The following is an 18,920-nucleotide window of genomic DNA, read 5'->3' on the forward strand; positions in this document are numbered from 1 at the left end:
GTTGTATCAGGAAATTCTACAGCAGAAGGTCAGGGAATCTGTCTGCGATTTAAAACTCAAAAGAAGTTGGGTCATGCAACATGACAATGATCCAAAACACAGGAGTAAATCAACAACAGAGGGGCTCAAAGAGAAGAAATTCCGTATTCTTCTGGATGAGAGTCCTGACCTCAATCCTATTGAAATGCTGTGGCGTGATCTGAAACGGACTGTTCAAGCAAGACCTCCCAAAAATAAACATGAAATGAAACCGTTTAGTATAGAGGAATGGGCCAAAATACCACCTAACCGAAACATTTGGTTGAGATTATTGCCAATAAAGGAGGTTCCATTAGTTACTAAATATAAGGGTTCACATACTTTTTCTGTCAATGACCTCGATTGTTTAAACCATTTGTTCAATAACGATGTGGCTATGTAAAATGTTGCGTGTGTTGTTTGTTAAATAAGACTGTATTTATTATTATGACTTAGATGAAGATCACGTTTTAGGAGCTATTCATGCAGAAATCCATATAATTCCTAAGGGTCCACAAACTTTTTCTTACAACTGTATATATTATCTCTACACAGATCAAGGTATAACATACCTGGTATTCAACTGGAAGAATACTGACAGTAATCCAAGAGCCCTATATTGCCCTTATTATGAATGACTTCTTAAACCTTTATCCTCCAGAGAGCACAATTTATGTGTACCTCCTCAACTTTCTTTTAGGATGTTCTTGTCAAGAGCTTCAATGTGTTTTTTGAGGATTTGGTGCACAAACTGAAAAGAAGCAAACGTGTTATTACATGTACATGTCCTACATACTTACTACCTCTCCCATTAAGATGACTGGAGGGGGTGGGAGAGGATCTGTGCTGCACAAAAACTGAGCGATAGGAAACAACCTTAGGTTTCGTCAGCCTGCCTGCAGTTTAAGCATCTTAAAATGTATTTAAATATCTATTTAATACTGCTGAGCAAAGCAAAATGGTCATACAAGTGTTTAGAAGAAAGTAAAAAAAATGTTGTGTATGTCTCTTCTCTAGTGCATTTGTGGAAACCCGGTTAGTTTTTCCATTGTATAGAATGGAAAATGTCTTTTTATTTATTTTTATTTTTCCCCCTAGTAAAGGCCTTTTTAATTCAATTTAAATCTGTTGCCTTTTTTGTTTCTTTAGCCCCATGTCTGAAAATTGTTAGACAATGGCAAAACATTAAACCTCAGTGGTGTGTTCCATCTTTTGATTTTGCGCTGTCCTTTGAGACTATAAATATTGCTGAATCTTTTCTTGTACAATCCAGATACCATGAAGAAGCTGTGTTCCTTCTTAATCTAAATTCATTAAAACACCAATGTATAAAGTTTTATTATTCATTGAGTAGGTACTTTGTTATTTAAAGATTGCTTGAAACAAAAATAAAACTAAATAGTCTTTAGCCCTTAAAGACCAGACTTCCTTTAAGATGACTAATTACTTGCTCAGGAGATCAGTAGCCTAACAAGAGCTTCTGATCCCTAGAAATAGGTATTATACCATCATCTTTAAGACTTACTGGTTTGAGCTATGTTCTAATGGATATCATCTAGCTTACCCAAGATGGATTCCTTTGCAGTTTCTGGTGTCTGAATGTCACCTACTACATGGCATGACGTCAATCTTCAGGAACAAATACTGCTGGTGATGATAAATATCCAATCACCCCATGTGTTGCTTCTTTAGACCTCAGTTTATAGGGATTGTTACAGTATACTATGCTCTACCATCATGAAATGAGACAGAATGCTGCCCTTGCTATTTTCTTTATGTTGAGCACACACACACAAAACCAAATGACATTGCTTCATTCTTACCATATTGTCGGGTGCCTGAAGAAATAGTTGAGTTAACCATCACTGTTACTGTGCAGTCATGATGCATTGTGTTGTCCATCTTGATAGTCCTATCAGTGGTTGAGTAGATCTTGCTGGATCGTGAGTGGTATTGGCACTTGGTAGCATCACTAGAGGAGTGGCCTTTCAACGATTTGGTCATTTCACCTCGCAACATCCATGGCATCATTATTCCCAGAATGCATTTCAACCATTGAGTTTCTGCTTCATTTGAAAAGTGCTTAAAATGAACTTCAGCATTCTCACTGCACTCATCACCATTGTATGTGTAAATTCACAATTCCACATTTCTATATTTCTGTCAGTAAATCATATTTGTGGGTCTGAACAGCTGCAACTTTTCTGAAGTGTAGGAATATAATTTACAGTGTATGAATATTACAGAATAATTTATATTGGTTTTGCAATTTGTAAATCTGATATCAAAATCTGAAATTTAAGCACCATCTCTAGTGCTAGACAATGAATACTGTTCAGGAACATAATTAAAAATCGATTCAAGCTGCAGAACACTCAACATTGTAATTTTAGTCAAAAGACCGCCAACGTTAAATAAAACACAACTTCCCGAAGGCCTTCGTACTGTATTGGAATAGAGCAGCGCTTTCTGGAATATGTAGTTCAAAACGTGAACTGTAATTTAAAACATTACTGAAGTCCTAAACTGCATTTCCCAGAAATCCACGGTGGCACCCTTTTAATCAAATACGACAATGCAGGTCTTTTTGGGAAATGTAGTATTTTCTGTGACTCGAGCACGGTACTAGTTCTCCTCCCGTGCGGTATCAAGACTACTTTACCCAAAAGCCATTGCTTTCACGAGTTTCTTGCCGCCATGTTGTAGGAAATCCGCTTGTGGGGGGATTACAGAGTTTAATCCGAGAGAACAGGGACAGAGGCTGGAAGATAGAGCGAAGAGAGAGAGAGAAGAAAAAAACCCTAAAGCAGATATAGGCCCGAAAGCAGTGAAATACAGGAAAATAACCCAGCAGCTGAACACCGTGGCATTAAAAGACTTCGACTCGCCAAAATTGGGAGACTGGATTTGCAAAACCGTTTTTTTTTCCCTGGCTACATTTTTTAAGTTAGCTGGTTTGGACTGATTCTGTGACAGAAATTGACAGCAGCTGGACAGCTAACGAAAAAGAAGAGAGGGGAGAGCAAAATTTGTCAGGAAAAAATAATTTCGTCGAGCAAAGTGGGTTTCCCTCCCCCTTTCCCCTTTCCCCTCACATTTTTTTTCACCTCCTAACCAACCAAGGAACTCCCATTTTGGGTTGTCCTGGTTTGCTGGATTTGAATTCGAGGGGAAATTAAAAAAAAGGACAGAATAAGCATACGCGGGGGGAAATATTATAATATCAAATTCCTGAGGTGAGACGAGGTGAAAGATGTCTGGGAAAGACCAGAATAAGCAATCCACCACCGAGCGGATTATAAAAGGTAAGTGGTCTTCTCTAACGCGGAACAGCAACTTTTACTGTTTGTGTTTTCGTTTAGGGCGGGTTTTCTAAATAGGACGGCAATAATTAAGCTATCCAACGTGGACATGCATTCGTGTCACACAAGGATCGGGGTCGGCTAGCTGTAAAAAATACATTTTTTCCCCCAACCAGAGTCGAGTACAGGCTGTAAATCTGCTGTGTGTATCGACTTGTCCGAAATGCCAAGCCTAGCCATCTACAGTAGCTACGTCGCGTATTTCAACGAACATTTAAACTTTGCTGGTTATGTTTCCCGTCGTACGTGTATTTATATCACACGAGGTTTGAAACAGGTTTTTGGTTCCTACCATTCATCGTGCAAACCAGCTGCGATTTAAGAGCACTCTAAAACACAGCTGCAGTAGTAAAAGAAACGTATTATTGTTTAATTTATACTACTTTTGTTTCTTTCTGGTTTGTCTAATTGTACAAATGACTTGTCCTGCTTTAACGTTTGTACGGAAGAAGTTCTACTCTGCCTTTCAGTTTAGCGGACCTCTGAAAAATCGTATTCATCCCCTAGAACTGCTGTCCGATTGAATTGAAGTTATGATTGCAAGCGTGTATAGTGTAGTCGTGCATTTGATTGTGTGCTTAAATAGCTTAGGTCATGTAAGACATATTTCCTAAGCTAATTTCTAATAATACATTGCATTTAGCGATCCAGAGCTGTCTTGCTGTAGTAACAGCCAGCTGGCTTGGGGTGAACAGTATTGTTTGGCAGTTGAGCTCTGCGCCTTGACCAGCAGTCCTGACGCTAAGAGGTCTTGACGGAATGTGAAGAATTACTGCCCCATCTGGTCTAAGTGTCACAGGTGAACGGGATCGGATGAGTCTAGTCTGGGTCAGAACACAACGCAGAACAGAACTACAACATCAACAAAACTCCAGCACCGTCAGGTTGCAATCCTGCGACTGGCGCCAACCTTTTAAAATGCATCATTTCAATAGGCTCAGTATTGCCCGCACCCCCTTCCATTTTGGAAGCTTTTGCATACTTTTCGAACCTGGAACGAGTGTAAAATGCTGCCTTCTATGGCACATCTCCGAGCAGAGGTCGTAAGGCGATTTGTGATTGGGAAAGGCTATTAGAGGAAATGAGTCCCGTGGGATTTGAGTGAATCGCGATTTAAACGTCAGAAGCCCAGCAGTGAGGAGAACAGCTTTCTTCAAGACAGTGGAGTCAAAAGCTGCATGTGAACCTTTTTTTTGCCGTTTTCAGAGGTGATAAATTGGGCAGTTTTTATACTTTACATGCAGAGTACAAGACTTGACTGTAACAAAACATAAAATTGAGTCAAAAAGGTTTTTTTCTTTATGGAGTGGTAACTCATTCACGTCTACTATATGAAAGAGAGCAGAACAGGCAGTGTTGTGGATGGGATAGGGTGTGTTAATTCTCAAGTTTTATGTTGAAGCAAGGATACATGACAGAGCACAAGAGCAACAGAAGATGGAGGAGGGGGAGGTGTTGGTAGTTGTTCTTTAAAGTGCATGCCATGAAAACACACCCTGAAGTGGCAGAGGTGGGGATGTTTTCTGTTTTGCTCCAAGAGAGCTAGCTGTTTGCATTCTGACACCACTGTTGGATCAGTGTGGGATTCACGCCTATCCATGCTAATTGATTCAGGGATGTTGCCGTAAAAGATTGTGTGATTAATCACGTTGAAACTAACGAATAAATCGGGCACAGCCAACCTTGGCACTCGCATCTCTGTCTGAGGCAAGGCTAATCCTCAGTTATTTTAGTCACTTTCAGTGACAGAATCAGATAAGTTAATAAGAGTTCATTAATAAAACTATTTGGATTTGCAAAGGAATGAAACGGAGGCTGTGAGTTTGCCCAATCTGTCAGTAAATGCTTTGCTGCAGCTTTTAAGTACAACATTAATATAGACTTTAGTGTTGGAAAATTCATCTGTTCAGCAAGGGAAACATTTTAGTGATATTAATGATTCTTGTGTAATTAGAACAATCTATAGAACGATGCAAATATCACGGAATTCACTGAACTGATATTTCCCATCCTCTAAGGGGGATAAATCTTTGTATTTTTTACCTTTTTGGTAATTTAGATATAAAGGTTGTTTTGTAATTCCGTGTGCTGAAGAAGGAAGTAAGAGTGTCAACAGTTTTGCTTAGATAACATTTGCTTCAGGATTTCCAAAATATTTCATGTCCATGAATTAAAAAATAGTTTCAATTAATTTAATATTAATAATTAAGAATGAGGACAGTACTGTTTCAATGCTTATGTACAGAGTTTGTAATCAATGGTAGTTGGTTATTGATTTTATTTTACATAAAATATTAAGCATGGGGTGCAAAGATCTGTCATCAAGGGCTATATTAATGAAGTTTTGTTTCGTGGTTATCCGCTTCATTTCAGTGGCTGCATATTGATTTTTTTATGTACAAGCTATGGAGAACAAAGCAAAGCAGTGTAAAATCTGAAAGGACTGCGATAGTCTGAAAAGACTGTGATATGAGACTACTTGAGCACAACTCCCACTGGCTAAAGAAATAAAGCAGTGCTTCATGAAACAACCAGATTTTTTTCTTTGTCCTGTGTTTTTACACTGATTCTAATCGTATCGTATTATAAAAAAATGCCAAAGAGATGAAACAGTGTTCAGAGAATGAACACCTGATATAGTGTGCCATGGCTTCCCTTGCAGTAAGTGCCCTCCTGCGAGAGATGTTGGAGATCTTTCCAGCCTTTGTGTTCTCCTTCTGGCTTGGATTTAGTCGAGGAGCTGATCTTGAGTCCTTGTATCTAATGGTGACCCTTTCCTCTCTCTGTGTCTTGTCTATGGATCGGGAAACTCCAGGTGAGGGCTTAGCTCTTGAAGCCTGTGACAATACAAACCTCAGCTTAGCACCGGCAGATGAGGAGAGCTGCCGTGGCTTTTGAAGCAAGTGATTCCTTGTACTGCACAAGAGAGAAAGTATTGCGTTTGACTGAGAAGACAAGGTGTACCCTAGGTCTGAAAAGGAGGATTTAATCAGTTACAGAACCTAGGTTTGTTGAGATACACTTTGTAATACCATTCACAATATTAAAACGAAAAGCTTAAACTTGGAGGAAAAATTAACCTTCAAAAAGCTAAGAAGAAACAGGATCAGCATGAGCTTTTGAAAAACACGGCCTCATGCGGATGGTCTTGTAGAAGGCAGAAATGTATACTGTGGGCAGGTTGGGTTGAGAAGAGTGAGCTCCCAATTTTACATTGGCTGAGCTTTGTGTTTTAAAGGGTGATTTTTGTATTTGACTCCTGATTTTTTTTAAACAATTGCAGATGTTTACTGGTGCATAATCTTACATGAACAATGTAATGTTTATAATTTGGGCTTCCATTTGTAAATGGGAAACAGTGCGGGAGGTCACACTTGAGCAAATAGCTCTGAAAGATAGCCTGTTCAAGTTAGAAAGATTAGCATTTAGCTAGGTCTACAGATAAGTGGTGGTTAAAAAAGGTAATGATTTTTTCATAATGTAGGCCATGTATTCGAGTTCTGCAAGAAAATTAAAGAGAAAGTACAGTTCTTAACCAGCAGTAGAAAGAACTTCGCAGTGACAAAGATCCCTTGCAGGATTCTATAACTTCAGGTCAAATTCTAATTTACAGCAATTGATAGTAAAACTTAAAATTAATGCAAATTACATTATTCGCTTTGTAATGATGGTTGGTTTTCATTATTGATTTGAATTTTAATTAATAGAGTTTTCAGTCATTAACTTTTTTTGGGAAAGGAAAGGTATTTGATCTTGAAACCCTAGACACCTTCCGAGAAAACCCATTTGTGTAGTCATTTCCGTCTGTTTGCATTGCATTCTGATTCCTCGAAATGTATCCATCAACCCTGAGAGTAAATTGAAATGCTGCCAAAGTTTAACTTGTGCTGTCAGATTCCTCTTGAGTTAAATAATGAAATTCTGAAGTTTCAAACATGCAAATTAGGAGGCATACAACTAAAAGTGAGCTGTCTGTATGATTGATACAAGCTCATACTCCAGTGGGTGACACATTCCCCACCTCAGCACATGGTATGCTCACCTGCGCTATTAGTCAAGCGTTGGCTGTTATGGTACTACAGTGCAGTACTGGATGTCTTCCCAGGGGAACATCTTTTAACAAGACTTTTGTCTTTCCAGAGGCTCCCCTGGTGTTTGAAATTCACAGACACGCAAATGAATAATTAAATGTGCAAATAAGTAAAGCTGAATAATTAAAAGCAAAATCATTACCCTAGCTCTTCGCTTTGGATTAGTCTCCCATGGCACACTAATTCTGCAAATGAAATGTTATTCCCTTTATTATCCCTCCTAGATCATTTTCTTTCAGAGCGATATTTTAAGTGCATCTGTGATGAGGCGGCAGAAGGAATCCCACATGGTCTTTGAAACTGGACACGTCAAGGCAAGGACAGTGTGAGCACTGGGGGGTGGGGAGTGACTTTTTAGTGTTTAAACAGAAAGATAAGCTAAGTTTGTGGATCTGGGCTTTTGAATGAGGCAGAAACTTTCAAATATAGCCATCCCATACATGGACATACAGTTCAGTTCATGTTGAATATACCATTACTGTTTTTATGCTTAATTAGTAAAACATAATGTCTTGCTGATTAGCTTATAATTTTAGGTGAGAGCAATTGCTTCATCCTATTGGTATGAAACAGATTTGTGGCCAGAAACATAAGCAGGAAAGCAGACACCACAGAGAGGTTATTCTGCAAGTCAAGGTCCTGGCCCTGGATCCCCACACATGTTGCTTTTCACTCCAGGTGAGCTCACGGTTACAGAATTGAACTCTTGGTTGACCTAATGAAAGGATGAATTTGATCTCTGTTTTCAGTTCCTGGACATGTTGTAGGCTACTTTTTAATTATTCATTTCATAGACAACATATGATTAGAAAAAAAACCATCACACAAAAAAAGGTTTCCAGTCTGTGAGCTCAGTTAAGGATTCTTTTAAGGAAAGAGCTTGGCTAGAACAAAAAACAACAGCAGGATTGGGGTTTCCAGGACCAGGGTTGGGGGCTATTGCTATAAGACATGCAGTGAGGAGGTACTTCATTTTCTTCAGTGATTATCTACACACCTTCCTCTAACAAAAGTCCAGGGAGTCTTGTTCCATCATATCACATTGGAGCACCAAAGAGGACGCATAAGCATGCAAGAGACAGGGATTTTGTCTCATCTCTTCTGTATACTTAGGCTAGTTAACATAAAATACAATCAAAATACAATGTCTGCATTTTCCAAAATCTGTTTTGAAGTGGTCCTGGACACTTTTGTTGGCTGGACAAGCCACAGCATGTGTGGGTATTCAGAAAAGGCACAGCCACTTTACGCCTGGCCTGTGAACTGGGTTGCAGAAACGTGTTTACTTATTGTTTTGATTCCTATGGCAACATTGCAAGACCGTAGTGTGCCATCAGATAGGACAGTAGTAACAACAGCTCATCTCTGGCCAGCACATCTGGCATCTGAGTGTATCGTCTTCACCCTTAGCCAACCTGATGGAAAGAGAGAGAGTTTGCTAAATAAAAACTAGAATGCAGGTCAGATGCTTAATGTACTTCTCATTAAGAATTATCATGGGTTTGCCCTTTGCCATATAAATCTGCATCTTGACTTGAGGATTAATGTAGTTTTCCCTGCTTTGTATTGTGTTTTTACCATTAGCCGCTCTCATTTTCATTCTAAATGGGCAGTGTGCCAGCACTTGAATGTCACCCAGACTCCAGTTTTGTATTGTAGTGTAAAAACACTGAATTCAGTCCCAGGGGGCTTATAAGTATTTCACTGGAAAAGGTCTCTGCTTGGTTTAACCCTACAGTCCAGAGATTACTGGCTAGAAGCTGGGCTGTGTTGTTAATCAGCTGTGACCAGGAGCTCATGGGGTACACCAGGCAAATTGCCAAACTTTGCCAGTTGGTTAGGTTATCCCTCGTAGCCCCTGTAGGCTTGCACTAATATGCATGAGAAATAGATTAAGACTTCTGTCAAGTCCCCTAGCTCTGCTGCCAGTGCTGTGGGGGTCACAGTGTGAAAAGTTGTTGATGGTCTCACTTTTTGGAAAATGTTTATTGTTCATAATCTTTCTTCTGTTCTAGTGCAATTGCTTTAATGGTAAGCTGAGATCACTAACACTTACCAATTAAAACATTCAGTAGATAAAGCAAAGAAATAGCCATTCCTAATAAATAGACAAAAGAAAAGCCAAGTTCATCCCTGACCTCAATAATACAGACAGTGAATTTACAGCAGGTGAAGGCTGATGAGAGTCCTATGTCTTCTAGCCCCTGTCTCTCCCTGCTCTTCCCTTCTGATTAGTATATATTACAATGTACAGTTATAAAGCAGAGTTCTAGACAGTTGTTCCCATGTATTATGTGCTTTGTGCTGTGATGTAATTCAAATTCTGCACACTACTTTATAAGATTGCTAGAGAAAGCTAAGATGCACGGTGTGAAGGCAGAAGTATTCTAACGCTTTAGTATAGTGTCATGTTTCACAAATCCAGTAGGCAAAGACTTAAGGAATGTTGTGGTGAGTGTAGTGCTGGGAGTGACGGGTATAGTGTGACTGTTCCAAATAAGATGACAAGAGGGCAGGGGGTCTAGAGACATGCCTGAGAGGACTCCCTGACCTTGGGAGCCCAGCTGACAGCTGCCATGGATGTGGAGAAGCCAGGAAAAGCACACCCTTGTCTTGTGCTGGCCAAAGTTTCTCTCTCCAAGCAGACTGTGCATCCCTGAAGTAATTTTTCTTCCTCAAACAGCCATATCTATATCACCCATACAGCACCTTGCATTGGGAACAGGGATGTGAGACAGGAGCCCGTGCTGTCAGAATCTAAATGATAAATTTCTTAACCTGTTTACATGTCTATTCCCAGAGGTTCTTGTCCTTTGTCCATTAGTGGTAGTTCAGAATTGATGAATCATGGTATTTCTTTTACATTGATGTGTTGGGAGATCAAAGCTCAGGTCAGTGTTGATGACTGACATGCTATAGTGCTACATCTTTAGTAAAACAGTTGAGATAGAAGCATCTGCATATTTATAAATCACTTTACCTTCTACTGCAAAAGCCGACTTTTACATTGGTAGCAAGGCATAAAAACTGAAACGGAAGCCTGATATTTAACTGTTTGGTATTTTCTTTCAAGGTAACCGTCAACCTTGAATCTAAGTAGAAAGTTCCCAAAGGAACACTAAAAAAGCCTGCTCCATTCAGTAAAGTTTGTGTCTGCCTTGCGTGTTAGAATTACTGCTAAATTATAAGGAGGATTAATCTCTGTAGCTCATTGGCGGCTGGGGATTGAGTCCGCTATCTCTCATGCGTCTCCCTGCGCCCGAGTGCTGTGTAGAGCACATATGGGCAAACAAGTCTGGTGAGCCAAAAGCTAGAGATCAAGTGACCCTGCTGGTCTACAAGGCTTTACAAATTCCAGAGGGTTGCATCACTGCAAAAAAACTGACACTGAACAAGCCCTGTTACTCTGTATCAACACGTCAACCTGATCAGTTTTCATCTCTGGCCTCTAACTCTAGGTTTCTGTGCCCTGGTATTATCCTTTCACTGCTTGCTTTCATTTGAACATAGTTTGTACCTGTTGTATTTTTTTAAAGTAAGACTTGAGCTGACAAGCCTTGCAATCAAAAGTAAAATATATTGGAATTTGTTTAATTGCTGAGATCTCTTGAATTTAAGGCCCTCGAAAAGAAAAGGTTATTGGGTGACCCTATCAGTGCTGCATGACAAGATATAAGCCAAGCACATCTTCTAAAAGCTTCCAGCCATTGTTATGGGGAAGCTAATTTTAATGAAAAGCTTGAGGGGTAGATATAAAGACCTCTGCTTCATCCATGAACCACTGCGAACTTTTCAACTAATTGTGGCTTGTCTGAATTAAAGTAGTGCTGCATTAGCTGAGCATTCACATATTTGAGAGGAGCCTTTCTAAGAGGAGTTAAATGGTGTTGATTGTGTAATTTGGCACTTCAGTTACAGCCCAGAGCTCTGCTTGAAACTGCATGGGTTGTCAAGTTTAGAAGTGGAAGGCTCTTAGTAGCACACAAATACTTTTGAATTCTGAATTGTCACTGTAAGCTACAATAGATGCTTCATTGCAACAGTAAATCCAATGATTTGCATATTGATTTGTGATCCATATGATTTTATTGTACTAGGGAATGCTAGACAATACAGATTAAAAAAAAAAGTTGAATCTATATTTTCTTACAAAATCTTTTCTCGTAACTAGAGACTCTGCAGCCTCACAAGGGGGAGAGTGAGAAAGTGTAGGCAGACTCTTCTGACCCACCAGCTGTCAATCCACTCATCTTTAAACACATCATAGACAGCACAGCCCTGTACTGGCTGATTGGAGGAGAGGGGGGTGGTCCTTACTGATGGCACCGCATGTCTGCAAGCCACAGAGGTCGCTGTGTTGACAGGAAGCCAAGACAGTCCTGGCCAACTATGGTCTCCCTTATTTACCACCAATTGTGTTGGCTGTCGCTTGGGGAATCCCAGTCGCAGTCAGCTGGTGACATGACTCAGGCTTGAGCCCGCCATCTTATACCACCTGTGCTCAGACAACATTTTTTGCCAGCTAAGCCACTCAGGATTCCCATGTACACTTAACTCTCCCCTGACAGCGACACAATTATAGCTTGCATGCTGATTTGTGCAGGTGTACAGCCAAGCAGTTGCATTAGTAATAGAATGAACAATTCCAGATATTAAACTGTTCCAGACATACAGCATAGATGGTCTCCCTTAAAAGTCATTACAGAGTAAGTGTTGAAGACAGCCATGTGTTTGAACGCATGGAAATAAGAGATTTACTACTTGGCTGCTTCAGCTGTAACTGTATCAGATGTCAGGATGGACATTTAGGACTTAACTTTGTTCTGAAAGTGATTGGTTGCATTTCATCATTTCATTCTTTCACTGAGGTTCCTTCTCCTTGTTTACCTTTTCTTAGCATGAATAAACTTGATGAAGTACCACCGCCCAACCCCTCCCTCTCTGTCCTTCTCTGAATGATGACCTGCACAGTGGGAATGAAATATATTTTGCCCACATTCATTTGTTTTGTTGCTCTGAAACCGATATCGAACATGTGAGCAGCAGTGACCTTTATTTCCTCACTCGTTTAAGTTTCCTCCCTTGGCACACGTTTGGTTAGACAGTCCTTCAAGTGTCATTTGTTTCGTTTTGCCTGTGGAATGAAAGAAGGATTAAGTATAATCCAGAAAAGGAGGGAGGTTCACCGCATTATATGATACAGCCTTGTTCCTTTTACTTAAGTTCAGTGGTTCAGTAACCACTATTAAACTTTTATTTGCTTCCTACGATCTAGGACATGGAAGCCTAATGTTAACTGCACTACTGGATAGGATGGCGTACCGAGCAAGAATTTTGCTTGTGTCCTAATGCGGCTAAACATGTCCAGATTCGGAGAAATCTTTCACCTTTGTTTTACAGTCACAGCTCTGTGGACTATTGTTTTCTAGTTCAGAAGATGAGATTTTGAGAGAAAGGAACAAAAGCATTTTTAGCATGAGGATTAGGGTGTTATCTAGGATGAGCCTAGAAAAAAACTTCTTCCAGGTAATGACATGTTTGAAAAAAGTGAGATTTACAAGGTGGGGAAGGGAAATGTTAATCATTTACCTGAGAAACCTGGCCAGCAGCTTGAAATTCAAATAGTTTAACATAACATCACTTTATTAGCCCTATACAATTTCTTGCATTAGGAATTCGTCTTTTCGCATACTTGCTCACCATGAGACACATAGACACACGGACAGGGAGAGAAGCCTGGGGTCAGAGCGCAGGGTCAGCTATTGTACAGCGCCCCTGGAACAGCTGGGGTTCAGGGCCTTGCTCAAGGGCCCAACGGAGTAGGATTCCTCTGCCGGCTGCGGGATTGGAACTGGCAACCTTCCAGCCGGCGCAGATCCTTAGCCACAGAGCCACCACTCCGCCCCAGTCCCCAGTTTGGGGACTCCTGTTCAGGCTCCTATATGAGACAATTTAAAATGGCTTTGAAATGACCTTAAGATGTTTCATTCAAGTTATTTGTATCACAGGATCTATACTTTTTTTAAAAGATTGGTTACAGTCTGCTCCTATGTGACATAATTGAACAGTAAAACATGAGTTGAATTCTGTGATCTGATTTGAGCTGTTGTAGTATGCAGTTCTGGTCCTCCTGGTACAGTTATGGGATCCCATCTCAACTGAAGGGGCTCTTTCCTGTAACATTGCAAGGTGGGAAATTCTCAACTCTCTTTAACTGATTTTCACACAAAGAGTGGTCAGCATCTGCTGAAGTGTTATCATGATTATGAAGCAAAGACCACAAATCACAGTTAAGACCAGATTTCACGGTTGGTATGCCACTTTTTTCACCGTTGGGACACACTGTTGGGTATGAATTTGAGGTAGATTGTTGTATAAGTGGAGGGCTTATTGTGTGTTCTATTAAACATTGGTTTACTTGTCACTTTACCTCAGACACATCCATAGATACACAGCACTGTTCATAATAACAATGAAAGTAAGCTTTGACATAATGCAGCCATACATATTCGGTAGTGACATGAACTCTAGAAAAAAGCATACTTTTTTGTGTGCAGAATTTCACATTTTAGTAAAGAAGACACACAAAGTTTAGAAGGGATGGTTTAGGGTAGGTTGGAGAACTATGGGACAGAAAACTGTAAAGGAGTGGTTTCATTCCCTTTCTGATCCACCTCTTTACTATGGTTATTGCCTTTTGGAGAAAAGGTGCTGTGAGCTTCACAACTGACTTGAGCAGGAGAATTCAAAAGCAGTTACCTGAGGGAATGTGCCCCTTTCTGAGGTCTTACATAATTTATCAGTTGGCTCTCATTTTTCCCGTGTAATAGGGTGTAATGAAGACCCAGTTCAGACAAACCACAGGCACTATAAAACCTGATTTAGACATGTCAGCATGTATGTATGTATTGTCTACTTATATTGAACAGGGGAGAAAACTTGCCCTTTGTGCTCATTTACCTCACATACCTCAGTCTTTTTATAGTCTGTGATATACTTGAACCTTTAACAGTTGTCTTGTTCTCTTCATCTCCTTTCACTGGTTTGTAAGCTTTTATGGTGTTAACAGAAAATTGCAGAAACCAATGTTGAAAAAATATAGCATACCTATCCACTGCTGCATCGCCCGGTTAAGCCGGCGTCACACTATAGGACTCGGAGGGCATGTCACATATAACGACTGCAGTTGCTGAATCCCGCTGCCTTTTCTGTCCTAGAGGGTGTCAGGTTATACGACTAGGAATCGCAGGAGGTGACTAATTACACGATTCCCTCACAACTTTTCATCACGGTTCCAAATCTCGTATTGCACCACTAAAGTACCGCGAGGTCGCCTCATTTTGGCAGCCAAGCTACGTGGAGCACACTGGAATAAGAAGAGGAGCACCACACGAATGTAAACTAAACAACATGGAGAATAAGCATGTATGCAAATAAACATCTTCAAAAATTAAATTCTTCTGTATAAATATAGCACAAATTTACAAAAATAAAACACAGTTAAAAATATCAAACACCTTTAAAACAAATTGTAAACAAATTAGTATTGCGCTATAACTTGTAATATAACGGGTACATTATCTCACAAGTACACATCTGGCTCACTGCCCACCTGTAACTTGCGACTCGCTACAAGAAAATCAAACCAGAATTGTAGCGAGTCGCAGAGAGTTGTAGGGGCTCTTAAGGGCGCTATGACTGAGTCGCTGGGAGTGTCACACTACACAACTGACGGTAATGGGCGCGCACTGCGACTCTACAACTCGCTGTGATTTTCTTATGATTATGTAAATAAAGGCTACGACTGAAAATCCTAGGAAAAGTCGTGTAGTGTGACGCCGGCATAATGGGTATTTAAGCCCATTTTCCATTTTGTATTGCTGAAAAAGCTTGTTATATACAATATAATCCTTTTCTTTGGAATCACTGCAAGCACACCTGTTAAAGTATGCAGCTTCTTTAAAATGCCCTTTTAAAATTTGAAATGAATTTCAGGTCTGCAAAGAGAATCTAAATTACTTCCCTGACATCTGTTGATCAAAATAATACTCTTTAATAAAAGTTCATCCAAAAGCTGAAAAGGGCCAAGTTAAAGGAAATCTGGTTTCACTTGCTATCAGTCTAGTGTGATAGTGAAAATAATATTTTATATTTTAATATGAGTTTACAACTAGTATTTCCTGCAAAAGTATTGCTACAGTTCATAAATGGTAACTGGTTCCAATAATTGCTTAATTGAAGTGAGTACTGCTGTGATTACAGTAATTTATTTTAAATAATATAATGACATGTTGCACAGCACTGCTTTTGTTTGTACGCTGTCTCTTCTGTATGTGACAAAACATGGCTTAGTCTGTGCTGAAGGAACAAAACTGCAAAACCATTTTTCATTCAGTCACTGAAGCACATAGAGAGACTACATAAAGAGTAGTGGTGACTCCAGTCTAAGTTGTAGAAGAGACTTCGTGTAGCTATCATAAAGTTTATGGCATTCACACATCTCAGTTACAACTGGGAAGCACGTTAACAGTGAGATGGGATGCTGCTCCATAAAAATTAACTTATCCTATAAAATCAACCAAGACTTCCTTTGTCATGCAAAAGACAACTTTGGAGTAATTGAAAAATCTAAGCACAATGTAAAAAATATTTAACAATAGATTAGACGCTAGTTGTTGCAAGCATAGTTGTAACCATGTTACAGACCCTCCATACTTCAGATGTTGCACTCTTACTTGCATGAGGTTTGTACATTCTGATTGTAAAAACAAGTTCAACGTATTTTGTGAATGAACCCCTTTTAATCTTTATTAGTTAGAGGTATCTGTAGCTTTTAAATAGACACCAAAATCAAATGTGTGTAAAAAAGTTAGGCTATAGTAACATTATCACATATAACCTAAAACTGTCCTGCTAAAAGTATTACATTGACAAAGGCAAAAGGTAATTTGATCACAAAGTCAGCGTCTTAAAACTTTCAGTATAGACTGACTGGATTCTGCAGTATTACTCACTTAACAGATCTCTGCTGCATTTAAAAATAAACTGCCCTCAAAGTTTTTTGTTCCAAGTAGTTGTGGTCACTTGAAATACTTAAGTTGAGCATGACATTAATCAAAAATGCAAATTGTATTGCAGTTATATTGTACTTATTCATATTAATTTTGTGATAAAAAATACAAATTGTTTCATTTAAAGCAAAAGTAACAATTTTGGCTTTGCTGTCCCAATACTTGGGAGTCACATGTATACAACCACACTATTGATTTAACTTTTCCAGCAAGTTGAATACAATTCCATACTCTGGGCCAGGAGCTGCTCGGGGCTCCATCTGGCTCTCTTGTCTTGGCACATTTAAATACAGAATTGAAACCTGCTTCTCTTTGGGTATATTCCTGCTCTGCTTTGCTGGAGACTGCAGCTGCAAAAATAAAGGGTGAAACTGAAAGATTTCATACTCTGTTGAGTGTGAAGCAAGCAGCCTCGCCTGCAGTGCCAGTTCCTCTTTAAACTGATGTGTTGTTTTAAAAAACCTTGCCACCCATTATTTGTTGAGCTTTCACTACTTATCTGGGTGGGACTTAGTGGGGAGTAGGCTGTATTTTTGTCTTCTGCATGGCTTGGTCAAACACCTTTGAAGTGACATGTAAAACGTAGTCACCATTGTCTGAGGTTGCTGTTGTAATCAGAAGATCAGACTATACAGATTATATTTTTGGAAACTTATCAAAGGTTTTAATTTTATCTGCAGCAAATTTAAAAACCCTTAAATGTCTGCAGACATGTTTAGACTTTTTGTTGCAGCCCACACATTTTTTACTTTATTTTGCGTTTGACTAGTGACTTCTTTCTCATGGCCCTCTCCTCCGTTACAGAGCAGACTTTACAAACTACTGTCATGGGAAAATAATCGTTGCTATTAGCTTTACTTGGCTAACTAGATGTGCTGTTAAGGAAAGAGGATAACTTCAATTGCTGCCATTAGGCAAACTGGGATAAACAGATTCATTATAGTGCAAGAGGATATTTTCAATTATTGTCATTAGCTAGGCTTGTCTCACTCTGCTTACTTCAGTAAATGAGCTTGTCCCCAATGCAACAGGCTGACCAGATTACTCTAGCTAAACAGGATGTCTTTAGTTCCTTTGTATAATTCCTATGTGCAAAGCCTATATATTTCAGTTAATAACTAAATGTTTTACCTCTTATGTGCCTAAGGTTGTAGGAAGGCAGGCTAAAGGAGTGGTAGGATAAAGGACAAGGTAATTTGAAATATGAAGAAAAAATGTTAATTATAAATAAAAACAACTTGCAGGAGGCAGGATAGTTTTACCTACTCAAGGACCTCTGTACTTGGTTTTGAGGCAGTGTGGGGACTTGTATGTCTTGACACTCTGGAGCATTGCCTCTGCAGGTCTAGGAGCCATATGTCTGGATTTCTCCCAGAGAAATGAGTGAGGTGCATTTTGACAATTACTTGTGTTCTGTGATGAACAGCAGTATTCCTCAGCATACTCTTCTGGTATGATCCCTCGTGACCTCACCAATCTTAAATTTCTACAGATGTTTAAATTGCTTCTTGTCAGATCCAAACTCTTGTATCAAGGCCTGATGCCATTCCATAGAAACCCATCCTTACTTTTCATCTAAGCTGCCTGAATGGTCAGCTTCCAATTCACTGAAATATACAGCCTTACGTTTATAGAGATGGATAACGGGTGAAGAAAAGTTTTTTTCATTTTAAAAAGAATAACTTGGTTTGGAGTTTTTCTCTTTTTGAAAATGGTTTAACGTATTGGTGTGGCACTGTTCACCATGTATAAGAACAAAGAGTAAAGTGACATGACCCTGAATGTTACATCTAGACGATGTGAACATCATTGATCATGGTAATCATTGTCATTTTATGGCAGTTGTTTTATCATATTTAATCTCAAATATAGGTAATTGTAGTTTTCATCTGTTGGGGATCTTGGTGGACCAAATACCAAAATCCAGAAATATCAGGGAAGATGAGATTTTGTATTTTCTGAACTGCATCTTCTGCATTAGTGGTTTCAGAAAGCCTTTTCTGACTAAAACTGACTATTAGTTGTCATGTGCGTACAATGCGAGTTTCCACATACTGTTTAAAAAAAAACTTCAATAGCGTCCGATAACCAGACCAATACTGGAGAGTTAATATGACAGAATATGCTAGTATATTGTGGAGTTGACTTTTTGTTTTGAATGAAATGAAAAAATAAAAAAACAAAATTAGAAAATGATTTTGTTTTTGATTGAAATATCTGATATTTCTTTTATCCTTCATCTTTTCTGGGAGATTATTACTGCTACTTACGGAGTTGAAGATGAACAATATTATGATCATATTTTCCCATATTCACAAAAATATTTTTGTAATTTAAAATTCCTTATTTAAGGGTATTTGTTTTTTAACTATGTCATG

At 39.2% G+C, this 18,920-nt stretch overlaps 1 protein-coding gene across 2 annotated transcripts in view; it reads left to right on the top strand.

Annotated features, from left to right (window-relative positions):
• Positions 1 to 2,746: 2,746 nt before the first annotated feature.
• ppp3ccb (protein phosphatase 3, catalytic subunit, gamma isozyme, b) overlaps positions 2,747 to 18,920 on the top strand; it is a 79,518-nt gene continuing 63,344 nt past the window's right edge. For both annotated transcript variants that reach the window (XM_088929901.1, XM_088929910.1), the window contains exon 1: positions 2,747 to 3,323. In XM_088929901.1, the coding sequence (XP_088786027.1) occupies positions 3,272 to 3,323 (52 nt within the window). In that variant the 5' untranslated portion in view covers positions 2,747 to 3,271. The remainder of the gene's footprint in view (positions 3,324 to 18,920) is intronic.

The sequence above is a fragment of the Atractosteus spatula genome, chromosome 2, assembly GCF_055471065.1.
Source record: "Atractosteus spatula isolate fAtrSpa1 chromosome 2, fAtrSpa1.hap1, whole genome shotgun sequence".
In the NCBI taxonomy this organism is placed as follows: Eukaryota; Metazoa; Chordata; class Actinopteri; order Semionotiformes; family Lepisosteidae; genus Atractosteus; species Atractosteus spatula.